The sequence below is a fragment of the Pseudophryne corroboree genome, chromosome 6, assembly GCF_028390025.1.
Source record: "Pseudophryne corroboree isolate aPseCor3 chromosome 6, aPseCor3.hap2, whole genome shotgun sequence".
NCBI lineage: Eukaryota > Metazoa > Chordata > Amphibia > Anura > Myobatrachidae > Pseudophryne > Pseudophryne corroboree.
The window spans coordinates 791,294,007-791,309,848 of NC_086449.1; the positions used below are offsets into that span (position 1 = coordinate 791,294,007).

A 15,842-nucleotide genomic window follows, 5' to 3' on the forward strand; every position below is an offset into this window, starting at 1 on the left:
GCCAGATATATAGGATATGAGACAGTTCTCATGTTTTATCTGCTGCTATTGTACACTGAATAACACACTGGCTATGTAATGCAATTAGAATCTTGCTATATATAGTTTGCAGTGTATTATGTACATTTTATTAAGATCATACAAACTTATTTTGCATGATCATCAATATTATGTCAATAAAATGATAAAAATGTCTGTGATCTATAGTGATTTACTTAATGTTATATGCTTAGCATAAAACTTAACAAACCCCTGTAGAAATACAATATGCTTACAAAGTTTAAAATAGAAAATAAAGATTTGGGGAATGCTACAGTAATTCTGTGACCTATAAAGCTAAATTCAATAATATGTCTTTAGCATTGAAATAAATAAAACAGAAAAAATAAACAATTCAGTAAATATTTGGATAATTCTGTAAATTCTTTTAAAATAATTTTCATAGCATTGCAGTTCCTAAGTTTCACCTCAGAGCGCCGCTGTTTGACCAATAAGGAGAAGAATACAAAGCTGGAGATCCACTGGTATTTTCATCACTCACACACACTGCAGATCTGCAGGAAGACACACAGTCATTTTCTGGATTCTCCTAACACATAATACAGGATATTTTTTAACAAATTCTGCTGAACAACTGGATCAGGAAAACAAGAAACACTCTTTGATATTTCTTATTTACTGGATTACATTTACCAGCCTTTCAAGGGGTGTTTTTGTGGAATATTTCAGATGCAAAAGATGGAAGCTCACACACAGACATACAAAGGAATCAGATGGCAAGTAATATTTCCCTTCTTATTATCATGGCTGTGTCATTCAGTCTCTGGTCAGATTCATTATTCTATTGTAGAAGAGATGAGAAAAGACTCTGTTATAGCAAACATTGCAGAAGACCTTGGATTAGATATTAAACAGCTCTCATCTAGGAAGCTGAGAATTGTATCTCGTGTATCAGAGAAATATTTTTCTGTAAATGTAGATAATGGGAATCTGTACATTAAGGACAGGATAGACAGAGAGACACTGTGTGAGACAGAAGCTACCTGCTCCCTAACCTTTGATGCTGTGGTTGAAAATCCCTTTACCATTTTTAAGATCATAGTTGAAATTCAGGATATTAATGATAATTATCCACATTTTTTTCATAACACCATAATTTTGGAAGTTATTGAATTTACATTACCAGGAACTAGATTTGTATTACAAAATGCAGAAGATCCAGATATTGGTATTAATTCAGTACAGACCTACAGGCTCAGTGATAATCAGCATTTTACACTCATTACAAAGAGCAGAGCAGATGGGAGTAAGTTTCCAGAGCTTGTGCTAGAGAAGCATTTAGATCGAGAGACACAAAATGTTCATGAATTAATTTTAATAGCCTTGGATGGAGGAAACCCAGTGAAGTCTGGGACTGCTTTGGTAAAGGTCATTGTTACTGATGGTAATGATAATGCTCCTACATTTACTCAGGACATGTATAAAGTCACCATTAAAGAAAACATTAAAATAAACTCTACAGTTATTGTATTAAATGCAACTGACAGAGATGAAGGGATAAATGCAGAGATCACATATTCTTTCAGCAAAACCTCAGGAGATCTCCATCATACAGGGATATTTACTATTCACCCTATAAATGGGGAAATTAAAACAAATTTGGATTTGGATTTTGAAGTAACAAAAAAATATGAACTCTCTGTACAAGCAAAGGATGGAGGTGGTCTTGTTGCTCATTCCAAGGTATTGTTAGAAGTAACAGATGAGAATGACAATGTTCCAGAGATATCTATCACCTCATTCTCCAGTCCTGTTCCTGAGGATTGTGAACCAGGTACAATGATAGCTCTGATTGAAGTTCATGATAAAGATTTGGGAGAAAATGGAGAAGTTGACTGTAACATTATAGAAGAAATGCCTTTTGATTTACTTTCATCTGACAGTTATTACAGGATAGTTTCAAAAACTGCTCTTGACAGAGAGAAAGCGTCTTCTTATAACATCACAATTGTAGCTACTGACAGAGGATCTCCCACACTTTCCACCAGAAGAACCATCCAATTAGATATATCAGATATTAATGACAATCCACCAATATTTTATAAATCTACTTATGTTGCTTATGTGCCAGAGAACAACTTACCAGGAGCCTCAATATACAGTGTACAAGCATCAGATCCAGATATTGGAGACAATGCTAAAATTATTTATTCACTATTCAGCACTAATACAGAAGATCTCCCAGTGTCCTCTTATCTCTCCATGAATATAGAGACTGGGGTTCTCTATGCTCAGAGATCTTTTGATTATGAGCAGCACAAGGAGTTTCTAATACAGGTAACTGCTAGAGACAATGGATCCCCATCTCTGAGTAGCAATGCAACACTAATTATTCGCATAGTGGATCAGAATGATAATGCCCCAAAGATCTTGTACCCATCAGCAGACAGTGGTGCCCCAGCTGTGTTTGAGATGGTCCCTTTTGCCTCTGAACAAGGATCATTAATAACTAAGGTGGTTGCAGTGGATGCAGACTCTGGGCATAATGCTTGGCTCTCCTATCACTTCATACAAGTGTCAGAACCATCTCACTTTACCATCAGTCAGCACACTGGTGAGATCAGGACATCACATGTCTTTCATGAGAAGGATATATTGAATTACAAGGTTGTGGTGATGGTGAAGGACAATGGAGACCCCTCTCTCTCAGCTACAGTCACCATAAGTCTCATTGTTGCAGATAATTTCCAGCAAGTGGTTCCTAAACTCAGTATTCATCCTAAAGATGAAGAACCCCAATCCAATCTACAGCTGTACTTAGTGATCACACTTGCTCTCATTTCCTTGTTATTTATTATAACTGTTATGTTGGTCATTATATCAAAATGCAAACAGTCAAAACCTTCACCAACTTTTTCTTCTCTAAGTACAAACCTGTATCCTCCAGTTGATCCCAGGGTGCTCTCCATGTATAGTGATGGAACTTTACCATTTCCCTACTCATACAATGTGTGCGTGGCTTTGGATTCTAGCGAAAGTGACTTTACTTATAGGAAACCAAATGAAAATGTCCCTGTAGATAATCTCATTGATGCTGATGATTCTGGGCCTGCAAACGAAAGTTTAAATCTACCAATCAATGATCAGGTGAGTTTTTATAACACATAGAATGTTATATAAGATTTCACATACAATATACAAGGTAATTATATATGTACATTATTTTGTGCCAGGTCTTCATTTAATGAAATGTGTCTCTTTTTATCTTACTGATATGAGTCTTCCTTAAATGTACCAAATGGTCTGAATTGTATGATAACATTCAAATTACATGCAGTAACTTGTTGGTTCACTTGTACAGGGTGACTCAAAAGTTGCAGTATACCCTTTTTGTTTCAAAAACTGTGCAGAAAATTGGAAATCTGACTTAGATTCAAGATGGCTGATTTTAATATGGCACCCATGTTCGGTACATATCCTAAAAGATACTGTAGTCCACCTCACCCATTCCTTACTGGAGGTTTCCTGGACAGTTTGTGAAACAAAAGGGTGTACTGCGACTTTTGAATCACCATGTATAATATTTTATGTCAGGGATAATAGTATTAAGTTTATTACAAGCCTAAGACTCCTTTTAATACATTGATTGAATTGGAATCTGATATGCAGTGCTATCACAGTGCACTTCTGCATCCTGAGTGGACCCCTCCCCCCAATGCATGTGATGTCACAATGTCACAAAAGATTAAGCTGTCTGCCAGACACAATCTAATGATGCACCCAATACCACTGTTGGCAGTGGGGCATTTATTCAGGTAATCATTAATATAATGATAGCAGCACTCTTTGCAGAATGAATACGAAAATGATCTTTCACACAAAAAAATATAATTTACATTTAATATATAGAATTCTCAATAAGTAAAAACAATTGAAAGTTGCTTTTGTGTTAGGGTCTCCTGCCCTGTGCTGCCACGTCGTCATGGCAACCGGGAGACAAGTGCTAGCAGAGTAACCTGAGCGCAGCTGATACTCCGGTTCGGGTCTTTTGCTGTGCAGTGGTTACAGGCTCTGTGCACGGTAGGGGATCCGGTGCTGGTTTTTGTGCTCACAGTCTGTGAGGTCTGAGTGGGGCGTGGACAGCACCTGCTTTATAAGGCCTCTTCTTAGGGTAAGCAGATGCTGCTGAATCTTTGTTGGTTAGTCAGTTCCTGAAAGTTAGCCAGTACTGTGTAGCTTTGTATTTGTTTGTTGCTTACTGCAAATAGGCCTGGGGATTTGGTATTACACTCTGCCAATCCAGACCTAGCAGTAAGACTGGAGTCAGTCGTTTAGCTTGCTGGGGTTCTGTTACTACTCTGTGAACTTAGCAAGTTTGCGGCTGTATTCTAAGACTTGCCTGTATAATCCTGTCTCACTGTGCTAGGTGTCAGGGGTCAGTTTAGTGGCAGTAAGCTGAACCTGTGCACTGCAAGTGAGAATTAGGATTGTGGAGACTCTCCTTGTGTCTATCATTCCATCTCTGACCAAGGAGTTTACTGCCACACCCGTTGGTAACCCTTTAGGGTTTTGCTGTTGCCCTTAGCAACAGCATTTCGGGTTCTCTACGTATTAAAACACAACATCTTGCTTTTCTCATCTGAGCATTACTAATACAAGGGAGACACCCAGTTCCTTAGCCTCTGGGCTTCTCTGTTCACTTTGTGTGTATTTTGTTACCCTATCACCTTCTGTGTACGTTATGTCATATTCCCCAGTCTGTCTGTGAGTCCATTTGTTTTGCATAACAGTTCAAACACCAGTACATTCCTGCAGGCACTGGTGTGCATAACATATTCAGCAGCCTAATACTCCTGTCGAAATTTTGTGGGAATATGGAGCATACCCCTCAAAATACGTTGCAACAGGTGGTCGATCAGGTGCAGGTCCTGACTCGACAATTTAATGATTTGTCCATTAAAATGCACACCTCCCAGGCTGCTGGCGGAGCTCCCGCAGCAGCAGCACCTGCAGGGGTTAAGGAGCCGAAAGTAAATCTCCCGGATCGTTTTTCTGGAGTTCGCTCGCAGTTCTTTTGTTTCAAGGAGAGCTGCAAGCTATACTTCCGGCTTAGGCCTCAGTCTTCTGGGTCGGAGATTCAGCGGGTGGGCATAGTGATTTCCTTGCTACAAGGAGACCCACAGGTCTGGGCATATGGGTTGCAGCCTGACTGTCCGTCGCTTAAAAGTGTTGATGTTTTTTTTACGGCACTGGGCATGTTGTATGATGACCCTGACAAGACGGCCTCAGCCGAGGCTCAGATTTCGATCCTTAAGCAAGGGCGAAGGCCAGTTGAGGTTTACTGTACGGAGTTTCGGAGGTTGGCCCATGATACCCAGTGGAATGACCCAGCCCTGAGACACCAGTACCGAAGAGGTCTTTCTAACCAGATAAAGGACCAACTGGTACAATATCCCTTGCCTGATAGCTTGGATCAGCTCATGCAGTTATCCATCCGGGTGGATAGACGGCTGAGAGAGCGTAGGCTTGAAAGGGAGACTGAGATTTCCTTCCTTCCCAAGGGAACCTCAGACTCTGAGGAATTTTCCGAGGAGCCTATGCAGATTGGGGCTACCCGCCTCTCCTCGCGTGAGAAGATGCGGAGGAGACAGCAGGGGTTGTGTTTGTACTGTGGGAATAAAGGTCATGTGGTAGTATCATGCCCAGAAAAGCCGGAAAACTTCAGGGCCTGAGGGTGATGGGAAATATCCTGTCAGGCCAGAAGTCAGAATTTCCCAAGAAGACTTTTATCATTCCGGTGACCTTGAAGATCCTCGGTCAAACTGTCAAGACTGAGGCCTTTGTGGACAGTGGGGCCGACGGGGTTTTTATGGACCGCCAATTCGCCCTGAAACACTCTGTTCCCTTAGGACCCTTGGCATCGGAAATTGAGATTTGTGGGTTAAACGGGGAACCATTATCCCAAGGTAAAATTACCTCTTGCACTAGCCAGATTTCTTTGTTTATTGGAGCCACACACTCTGAAAAATTGTCCTTTTATGTGACTGTCTGTACTTTTGCCCCATTGGTGTTGGGGTTACCCTGGTTAAGGGCCCACAATCCTCAATTTGACTGGGTCTCTGGGGAGATTCTTAGTTGGGGTACTGATTGTTTCAGGAGTTGCTTGAGCCTTCCAGTCAGGCTCTCGCAGCTAAGTTTGCCAGGATTGCCAGGGTGTTATGCAGATTTTGCGGACGTGTTCTCCAAAAAAGTTGCAGAGGTACTACCTCCCCATCGCCCCTATGACTGTGCCATTGATTTGTTGCCAAATGCTAAGCTTCCCAAGAGCAGGTTGTACTCCCTGTCACGTCCTGAGACTCAGGCTATGGCAGAGTACATTCAGGAGAACTTGGCTAAGGGATTTATCAGACCTTCACAGTCTCCAGTTGGGTCGGGGTTCTTCTTCGTGGGTAAAAAGGACGGTTCGTTGCGACCCTGCATCGACTTCAGGGAATTGAACCGTATCACGATTAAAAACTCATACCCACTGCCTCTCATTTCCGTCTTGTTTGACCAGCTTCGTACTGCCACCATTTTTTCTAAGATTGACCTACGCGGTGCGTACAATCTAATCCGAATAAGAGAGGGGGATGAATGGAAGACTGCCTTTAATACCCACTCAGGGCATTATGAATATTTGGTGATGCCTTTTGGGCTCTGTAATGCCCCGGCAGTCTTCCAGGATTTCATGAATGATGTGCTCAGGGAATATTTGGATAGATTCTTAGTTGTATACTTAGATGACATCCTAATCTTCTCCCATTCCCTGGAGGAACATCGGAAGCATGTACGCTTAGTCCTCCAGAAACTCAGAGACCACCGGCTTGGGGCGAAGCTGGAGAAGTGCGAATTTGAAGTTCAGCAAATCGCATTTCTAGGATATATTATCTCCCCAGAAGGTTTCCAAATGGAGGGTTCCAAGGTACAGGCAGTCCTGGATTGGGTGCAGCCCACTAGTTTGAAGGCGCTTCAGCGTTTCCTGGGCTTTGCAAATTTTTATAGACGATTTATCGCTGGATTTTCGTCTATAGTGGCGCCCTTGGTGGCACTCACTAAGAAAGGGGCGGATGTTGCTCACTGGTCTTGTGAGGCTAAAGCGGCTTTTGCCCGTCTCAAAAGGGCATTTGTTTCGGCAAAGGTGCTGCGACACCCAGATCCAGAGCGTCCTTTTGTGGTGGAGGTGGATGCCTCTGAGATGGGTATTGGGGCAGTGCTTTCTCAGATGGGAGTGTCTGATAATCGCCTTCATCCCTGTGCTTACTTTTCCCGTAAATTTTCGCCTGCCGAGATGAATTATGACGTGGGTAACCGGGAATTGTTGGCTATTAAGGATGCACTCGAGGAGTGGAGACACTGGCTTGAGGGGGCTAAGTTTGTGGTCTCAATTCTCACTGACCATAAGAATCTGGCATATTTAGAGTCAGCGAAGCGTCTCAATGCCAGGCAGGCACGATGGGCTTTGTTTTTTGCTCGCTTTAATATTTTGATAACATATCGCCCTGTGTCAAAAAACATCAAGGCTGATGCGCTCTCGCGGAGTTTTGCTCCAATCCAGGAGACCACCGAGGAGCCGTTGCCCATTGTTTCCCCATCATGTATTAAAGTGGGCATTACCCAGGACCTCTTATCATTAGTCCTTAGAGCACAGGAGCAGGCTCCTCCAGACCTTCTGGTAGGTCTTTTGTTTGTGCCTCCTAGGTTAAGACAGCGAGTGTTCCTGGAATTCCATGCCAAGAAGTCGGCAGGTCACCCGGGTATTGCCAGAACTCGGGAGTTGCTATCTAGGGCGGTGTGGTGGCCCTCGGTGGCTAAGGATGTGGATCAGTGGGTTCGGGCATGTGACATCTGTGCCCGAAATTAGACTACTAGAGGGGTTCCTGTTGGCCCATTACATCCACTCTCTATCCCATCTAAGCCATGGACCCACATTTCAATGGATTTTGTGGTGGACTTGCCCAAATCCTCGGGGATGACAGCCATCTGGGTTGTCGTTGACAGGTTTTCGAAGATGGCGCACTTCGTTCCACTGGTTGGGCTGCCATCGGCCAGACGCCTGTCTGAATTATTTATGCTGCATGTTGTGCGTCTCCACGGGTTGCCACTTGATGTGGTCTCTGACCGCGGATCCCAGTTTGTGGCCAAATTCTGGAGGGCATTTTGTTCCGATCTCCAGATTTCTGTCAGCTTGTCGTCAGGCTACCATCCGCAGTCTAATGGGCAGACTGAAAGGGTGAACCAGTCCTTGGAGCAGTTCCTCAGGTGTTATGTCTCCAAGTGTCAGACTGACTGGGTTGCTCATCTGTCCATGGCGGAGTTTGCCTATAACAACGCGGCTCACTCTGCTACAGGGATCTCTCCCTTCCTTTGTGTGTATGGGCATCATCCTAAGGCCAATTCTTTTGACCCCCTGGACTCCACGCCTGGTGGTTCCTCTGTGGTTTCGGTCCTTAGAGGTATTTGGCGGAAAGTGAAGAAAGCCCTTGTGTCTGTGTCATTAGTGACCAAAAGGGTTTTTGATAAGCGGAAAAGACCCTGCAGCTTCAAATTAGGAGACTTCGTCTGGTTGTCTACCAAGAATTTGAAGTTGAGACAGCCATCTCATAAGTTAGGCCCCCGGTTCATCGGCCCTTATAAGATCACCAGGGTTATCAATCCGGTGGCATTTCAGTTAGATCTGCCCCGTTCTTTGGGTATCAATAAAACATTTAATTGTTCCCTTTTAAAACGGGCGATTAGTAATCCTTCTTCCAGTGGAAGACCTTCCCCTCTTCTGATACGTGGCCAGAGGGAGTTTGTTGTTGAAAGGATTCTTGACTCCAAGGTGGTTCGGGGTCGGCTGTCATTTTTGGTGCACTGGAAGGGGTATGGCCCGGAGGAGCGGTCGTGGGTGTGCAGTTGTGATCTTCATGCCCCCAGACTGATACGCTCTTTCTTCTCGCAGTTCCCCGATAAACCCGGTGGTAGGGGTTCTTTGACCCCTCGTCAGAGGGGGGGTACTGTTAGGGTCTCCTGCCCTGTGCTGCCACGTCGTCATGGCAACCGGGAGACAAGTGCTAGCAGAGTAACCTGAGCGCAGCTGATACTCTGGTTCGGGTCTTTTGCTGTGCAGTGGTTACAGGCTCTGTGCACGGTAGGGGATCCGGTGCTGGTTTTTGTGCTCACAGTCTGTGAGGTCTGAGTGGGGCGTGGACAGCACCTGCTTTATAAGGCCTCTTCTTAGGGTAAGCAGATGCTGCTGAATCTTTGTTGGTTAGTCAGTTCCTGAAAGTTAGCCAGTACTGTGTAGCTTTGTATTTGTTTGTTGCTTACTGCAAATAGGCCTGGGGATTTGGTATTACACTCTGCCAATCCAGACCTAGCAGTAAGACTGGAGTCAGTCGTTTAGCTTGCTGGGGTTCTGTTACTACTCTGTGAACTTAGCAAGTTTGCGGCTGTATTCTAAGACTTGCCTGTATAATCCTGTCTCACTGTGCTAGGTGTCAGGGGTCAGTTTAGTGGCAGTAAGCTGAACCTGTGCACTGCAAGTGAGAATTAGGATTGTGGAGACTCTCCTTGTGTCTATCATTCCATCTCTGACCAAGGAGTTTACTGCCACACCCGTTGGTAACCCTTTAGGGTTTTGCTGTTGCCCTTAGCAACAGCATTTCGGGTTCTCTACGTATTAAAACACAACATCTTGCTTTTCTCATCTGAGCATTACTAATACAAGGGAGACACCCAGTTCCTTAGCCTCTGGGCTTCTCTGTTCACTTTGTGTGTATTTTGTTACCCTATCACCTTCTGTGTACGTTATGTCATATTCCCCAGTCTGTCTGTGAGTCCATTTGTTTTGCATAACAGTTCAAACACCAGTACATTCCTGCAGGCACTGGTGTGCATAACATTTTGCAACAAATAGTCATATATCATTAGTATGAGCAGTTACCTCATCAATGGTAATGTCCCACTAAATGGATAGTTTATTATATGTCCTGATAAATGCCTGTTCCTATTTATGCCTCCAGTATCAGAGGAATGTTAAACAGTGGATATGTATTCCAAATGAGACCAGTATGATTTTGATGGCAACAAAGCACCACTAGAGGAATTTTCCCATAGAAATAAACCTTTGTCAAATTGGGTACAGGGTCCCCAGATGACAGGGTGCAAACCAGTGGAGTATGCCAAGCAAGGTGACATGGCTGATGTGTTCCACAGTAAACTGTTATTTCCTCTACTGGATCCAGAAGCTGGTTCAGCTTTTCAGGGTGTATTTGCAGTCCAATAGGTGGGTATAGGTACATGTACCAATGCATTTTACTGCTCCAAACTGGCAGCTTTTTCAAACTGGCTTAGATATGCCCAGGTAGGCCTTTATATACCTATCCAAATATGGCTATTCATTAGCACCTGGTTGCATTATTACATTCAATTAAATTCAATAATATAAAAAAACACATATATATTAATATGGATGCAGACCTATATGGATATTGATTCTAAATATCTTTATGTGAGAAGCTTTAATAAAGAATTTCAGCATTTTTATAATAATATTTTTATTACTATCTCCTAAAACTCCAGTCATGTGATGTAAACATTGCACCACATGATCGTATTAGGCCAATCAGATTTTCCTCTGTGTGTTATATTGTTGATTTTTTTAAATCGCTTTATGTGGGCAAAAGGGAACTTACATTAGACATAATAGTTCCCGGACTTCATTGGTCCCGGGCCCCGGTCAATAGTATTAAGGTTCCATCCCCGATCACGTGTTCACATGTCAGCCAATCATAATAGATGGTTGGTGGGAGTTGCAGTCTATAGGTTTTTCCTGGTACCCTGCATGCATTTGGAGCAGGAACCTGGGCTGGACACAGGTACTGCTGGGCAGCATCCATGCTACTACTCAGCCTTGTGCCTTGGTTTCTGTACCAGTCACTTTACCTGCAGTATGGCACTGCTGATATATAGTAATGGAACATATGTAAGACTTTGTAATGTTCTGCAGTTTTACTTGGTTTGGTCATATGTATTTCAAAACAATTTAAGTATTGTACAACTTGAAGGACTGAAGTGTTCTCCCTGTTTATATAACTACTGTACATCTTACACTCAATCTGACCAGTTGATGAAGTTGTAAAACATTTGATTGTGTTTTATTTATTCATTTAAAGTCCCAAAACCAACATCTACAGAAATAGATTTTTACTAACATTACTTCACATTAGAGTTTAAACATCTTAATTTTGGCATTCTATTGTCAACAAAATAAATGTACTTATGGTTGAAAGCTGGGTTCTGCCTTCCACCCAAGAAAAGTGATTGACTTGATAAATGAAAGAAAAACTACTGACTGTCTCTCTGTACTTTATGTAGCACAACTTGTGCTTTGCTGTAGTATATCACTGTATAAGAAACTTTAATATTCAGTATAGTGTTAACTCAATATGACTTGTTATGCAATATCCATAGATACTTCATTGCTGACTGATATTGCAAATGTAAAAGTCTCTTCAAAGTGAATTTTCCTCTGTTAAAATGTGTTGATTATATTTGAAATTGGTGAGTAAAACCAACTTACTGTATATGTTGAAAAACTGTAATCAAAATGTTATATCACAAAGAGCATCATACCATAAATAGTGCAGAGTTGTTGTTTTTTTTTTTTTTTTTCATTTTCTATAGTTTTCTGTGAATCTGTGTAGGAGCTGCAGTATTTTGAAACTAGCACTCCCTGTATTGTGATGATCTAGTTCTCCTGGTCAGTGACAGAGAATCACCTTCCAGTGGTCTCCTAACTACATTCAGTTCTGAGATCTCATATTCTCAAAGCAGAATGTTTCTGGCAGTAATGGATATACAGAGCTGCCAGGCAAATAATGACTGTCATGAAGATACTGTAGATATTGCACATTTAAATGTTAAACATACTGTCCATTTTTAAATAACTGTATCTAATCAAAGGAGCAGTATATTTTAACTGTTCTTCCTCATTATATAACTTTTTAATATTTTCATTTTTTAATTTGTTTATGGTTTTCTGTAGCTCATTTGGGATCTGCAGAGCTTTGAAAATTGAAAAGTTTGATTGAACTTTAAGGGCTTGATTCTTATTAGGTTGCAAAAGCCTATGCAGCTGCGATTTTCCAGGCTTGCTGACCATCTCTAGTGAAACTGTTGCCCAGAAGAGATTACAGACACCTACAGGAACCATCTCAAAGTCCTCAACCGCTGCATACACTTACACGGCATTGACACAGGAATGAGGAACATCGACTTCCTGAGTGAGTCTATGGTCACACAGACTGGCCACGGCATTAGCGACACTGGTGCCATATTTCTCTATGCACATAATCACAGCTGAAGGCAGTAACATGCCCATAAACTGGCCGAGACATGCCAGCATTTTTGCCGGAGCTATTTATTGTCTCCCGCAAATGGTCACTTCCTGTAAATGACTCTGCGAATAAATGCTCACTGCAAGCAGCATCACAAGTTTCTTTAGCACGTGTGCAGTGCATTCACAGCACAATCGAAGTCTACTGATAATCGCTCAGTTGCATGAACATCAGCATTGCATACAAATTGGAAACAGGCTCTAAGTCCCCTCCAAACTATGTTCGGCTATGGCATCATAGTTGAGAGTAACAAAGCGAATGTTAATAGTAATACTGAATATCTTTTTGACATAACTACCAGCTACATCAATATTTTCAAACCTTCAAACTATGTGTCCAATTGGAATACTCCTCAGACAATACGTAGGTAGTAAAACTGGGGTTATCTATTGTTACTTATATAAGAATATAGTTCATAATTATATATCATGTTTATTGTTTATTAACAGTTATTTATATAGTGCACCCATCAGTCCCTGCCCCAGTGGATCTTACAATCTATATTTCCTAACCCATGTCCACAGAGCCATTAAGAGCTTAGATGGGCTCAAGTACTGGGGGTGAGCATCCCTGCAGAGGCACTCCACCCAGCCTGGGCCCAGATAAGCAGTACTGCGTCCCACATTTCGGCACCCCTGCATGTGCACATACACACTAGGGATAATTTTTGTTTGGAGCAAATTAACCTACCGGTATATTTTTGTAGTGTGGTAGGAAACTGGCGTACCCAAAGAAAAACCATACAGGCACATGAAAAATATACAAACTCTACACAGGGCCATATTAGATATTGAACCTTTACCATTACACCATATGTGCGATCCTGCCTTATTCCTTTGTTACAATTTATTACAAAAAATAGAGATTTGTTCCATGCTCCCAACTACTCAGAAAAGACCACTATGCTGATTGGGAGGGTGACTATTTGGTAACATGGAACAAGCTAGCTTGCCATAAAGCACTCTCGGGCTCACAGAGGTAATTCTCATTATTCAGATACCATATGCCACTAGTAATAGAGCCTCTGTCTTACCACTTGCAACTTTTTACACTTGCAAAAGTGTTAGTTATTGGATAATATAGCATTAGCAACAATATGGACGTACAATACTACAGTACCGCCCCAGATCTACTGGGTCAAATCGGCAGAGCAAGATACAGAGGTGTACGTATGTAACAGGGTGAAAATTGTGTTAAACTGTGTGAATTCTGTAATCTCAGTTGCATTTTAAAGCAGCAATAATTTGAAATCAAGATTAACCTGGTTTTGTCTTTCATATTTGCCGCTTTAAATCTGCAGCCAAAATCACAGAAATTGTGTCTCTTCACATGATTCACACCCTATTACATGAGACTCATAGAATTATTGAGTGCTGCTCATGATTGGACAGGGTCACAGCCAACTCCATAATAGGGCTCAAATGCACCCTGTGCCAGCCCACCCCAGAGCACTCAATGTCCTGATGTGTGCATATAATGTTGTTATGTTACACAGTGGGGATGGTGCCTCCAACAGTGGTAAGTGCAGTGCTGCACAGCATCATGGGGATGCTCTGACCGGCTTTACAAGCTACAGGGTGCCTGTACGAATCATCTAAAGAAAGCTTTGATGGCAATGCAACATAGATCTTTGCTGCAGGGTGCCTTTGCACACATAGTAAGGGCTGTGGGGCAGTGATGTCACCACCAAGAGAGTCCTGCACTCTGTGCATCAGCACCAGTCACACACTCCTAATTATGGCCCTGGTCACAGCCTCTGTCACAGCATTTGTCTTTTATTGGTTCATTTTGAAAGAAACCCACACGATTAAAACTCCATATAGTATGGATGGGGAGATTTATCACAGCTTGGAGAGGGATAAAGTGGAGAAAGATAAAGTACCAACCAATCAGCTCCCAACATTGATAAAACACAGCCTGCAAAATGACAGTTGGGAGCTAATTGGTTGGGGGGTTTTCCCCAAGCTTTCATAAACTTCCTCCACAGTCCTTAAAAAGAACACAACAGTGAACAGAAATAGAGGGGAAAGCACTGCACTACTTAAATAAATTCCCTTCAGAGCGTATGAGACACTTCTGGTGCGTTACACTTCTAATCTGGACTGAAAATACAATAATAACTATTAACTGCAATTGTAAATACTTGATATCCACTTCAATAAAGTTGTTATTTATTGTACTTAATAATAGTTTTATTTTGTATGAATGGTCTGGAATGTGATGTGGAAGAACTCGCTGATATTTGTTTAGCATGAAAATACATAAAATACAAAACGTGTGAATGTACAATACTTTGAATGGAAATTATATTCAGTAAATATTGGAATAATTCTAAAGTAAATACCTAGAAAAATAATTTCATAGCATTGCAGTTCCACATTTTCACCTCAGAGCGCCGCTGTTTGACCAATAAGCAGAAGAATACAGAGCTGGAGATCCACTGGTATTTTCATCACTCACACACACTGCAGATCTGCAGGAAGACACACAGCCATTTTCTGGATTCTCCCTACACAGAATACAGGATATTTTTAACATATTTTCCTGAACAAATGGGCTAAGCAAAGCAAGAAAAAGCTTTTCTGTATGTCCTGTCTCCTGTATTATAGATACTGTACTAACATTTTACAAGGAAATTTTGAGGAAGATTTCAGATGCAAAAGATGGAACCTCCTACTACACAGACATACAAAGGAATCAGATGGCAAGTAATATTTCCCTTCTTATTATCATGGCTGTGTCATTCAGTCTCTGGTCAGATTCATTATTCTATTATAGAAGAGATGAGAAAAGACTCTGTTATAGCAAATATTGCAGAAGACCTTGGATTAGATATTAAACAGCTCTCATCTAGAAAACTGAGAATTGTATCAGATAAATATTTTAATGTAAATATAGAGAATGGAAATCTGTACATTAAGGACAGGATAGACAGAGAGACACTGTGTGAGACAGAAGCTACCTGCTTCCTAACCTTTGATGCTGTGGTTGAAAATCCCTTTAAAATTTTTAAGGTCACAGTTGAAATTCAGGATGTAAATGATAATTATCCACATTTTTTTCATAACAAAATTATTTTAGAAGTTATTGAATTTACATCACCAGGAGCCAGATTTGTATTACAAAATGCAGAAGATCCTGATATTGGTATTTTTCAGTACAGACATACAGGCTCAGTGATAATCAGTATTTTACACTTAATACAAAGATCAGAGCAGATGGGAGTAAATTTCCAGAGCTTGTGTTAGAGAAATCTTTAGACCGAGAGACACAAAATGTCCATGAACTGATTTTAACAGCTTTGGATGGAGGAAACCCAGTGAAGTCTGGGACTGCTTTGGTAAAGGTCATTGTTACTGATGCTAATGATAATGCGCCTACATTTACTCAGGACATGTATAAGGTCACCCTAAAAGAAAATAT

At 41.5% G+C, this 15,842-nt stretch overlaps 1 protein-coding gene across 14 annotated transcripts in view; it reads left to right on the plus strand.

Annotated features, from left to right (window-relative positions):
- Positions 1 to 15,842, plus strand: part of LOC134933540 (protocadherin gamma-B1-like) — a 543,090-nt gene that overhangs the window by 227,287 nt on the left and 299,961 nt on the right. Inside the window, exon 1 of one of the 14 annotated variants that reach the window (XM_063928838.1) lies at positions 580 to 3,147. The exons of the other annotated variants lie outside the window; for them this stretch is intronic. Within the exon in view, the coding sequence (XP_063784908.1) occupies positions 730 to 3,147 (2,418 nt within the window). The 5' untranslated portion in view covers positions 580 to 729. Of the gene's footprint in view, positions 1 to 579; positions 3,148 to 15,842 lie in introns of those variants that run through there. 14 annotated transcript variants of the gene reach the window in all.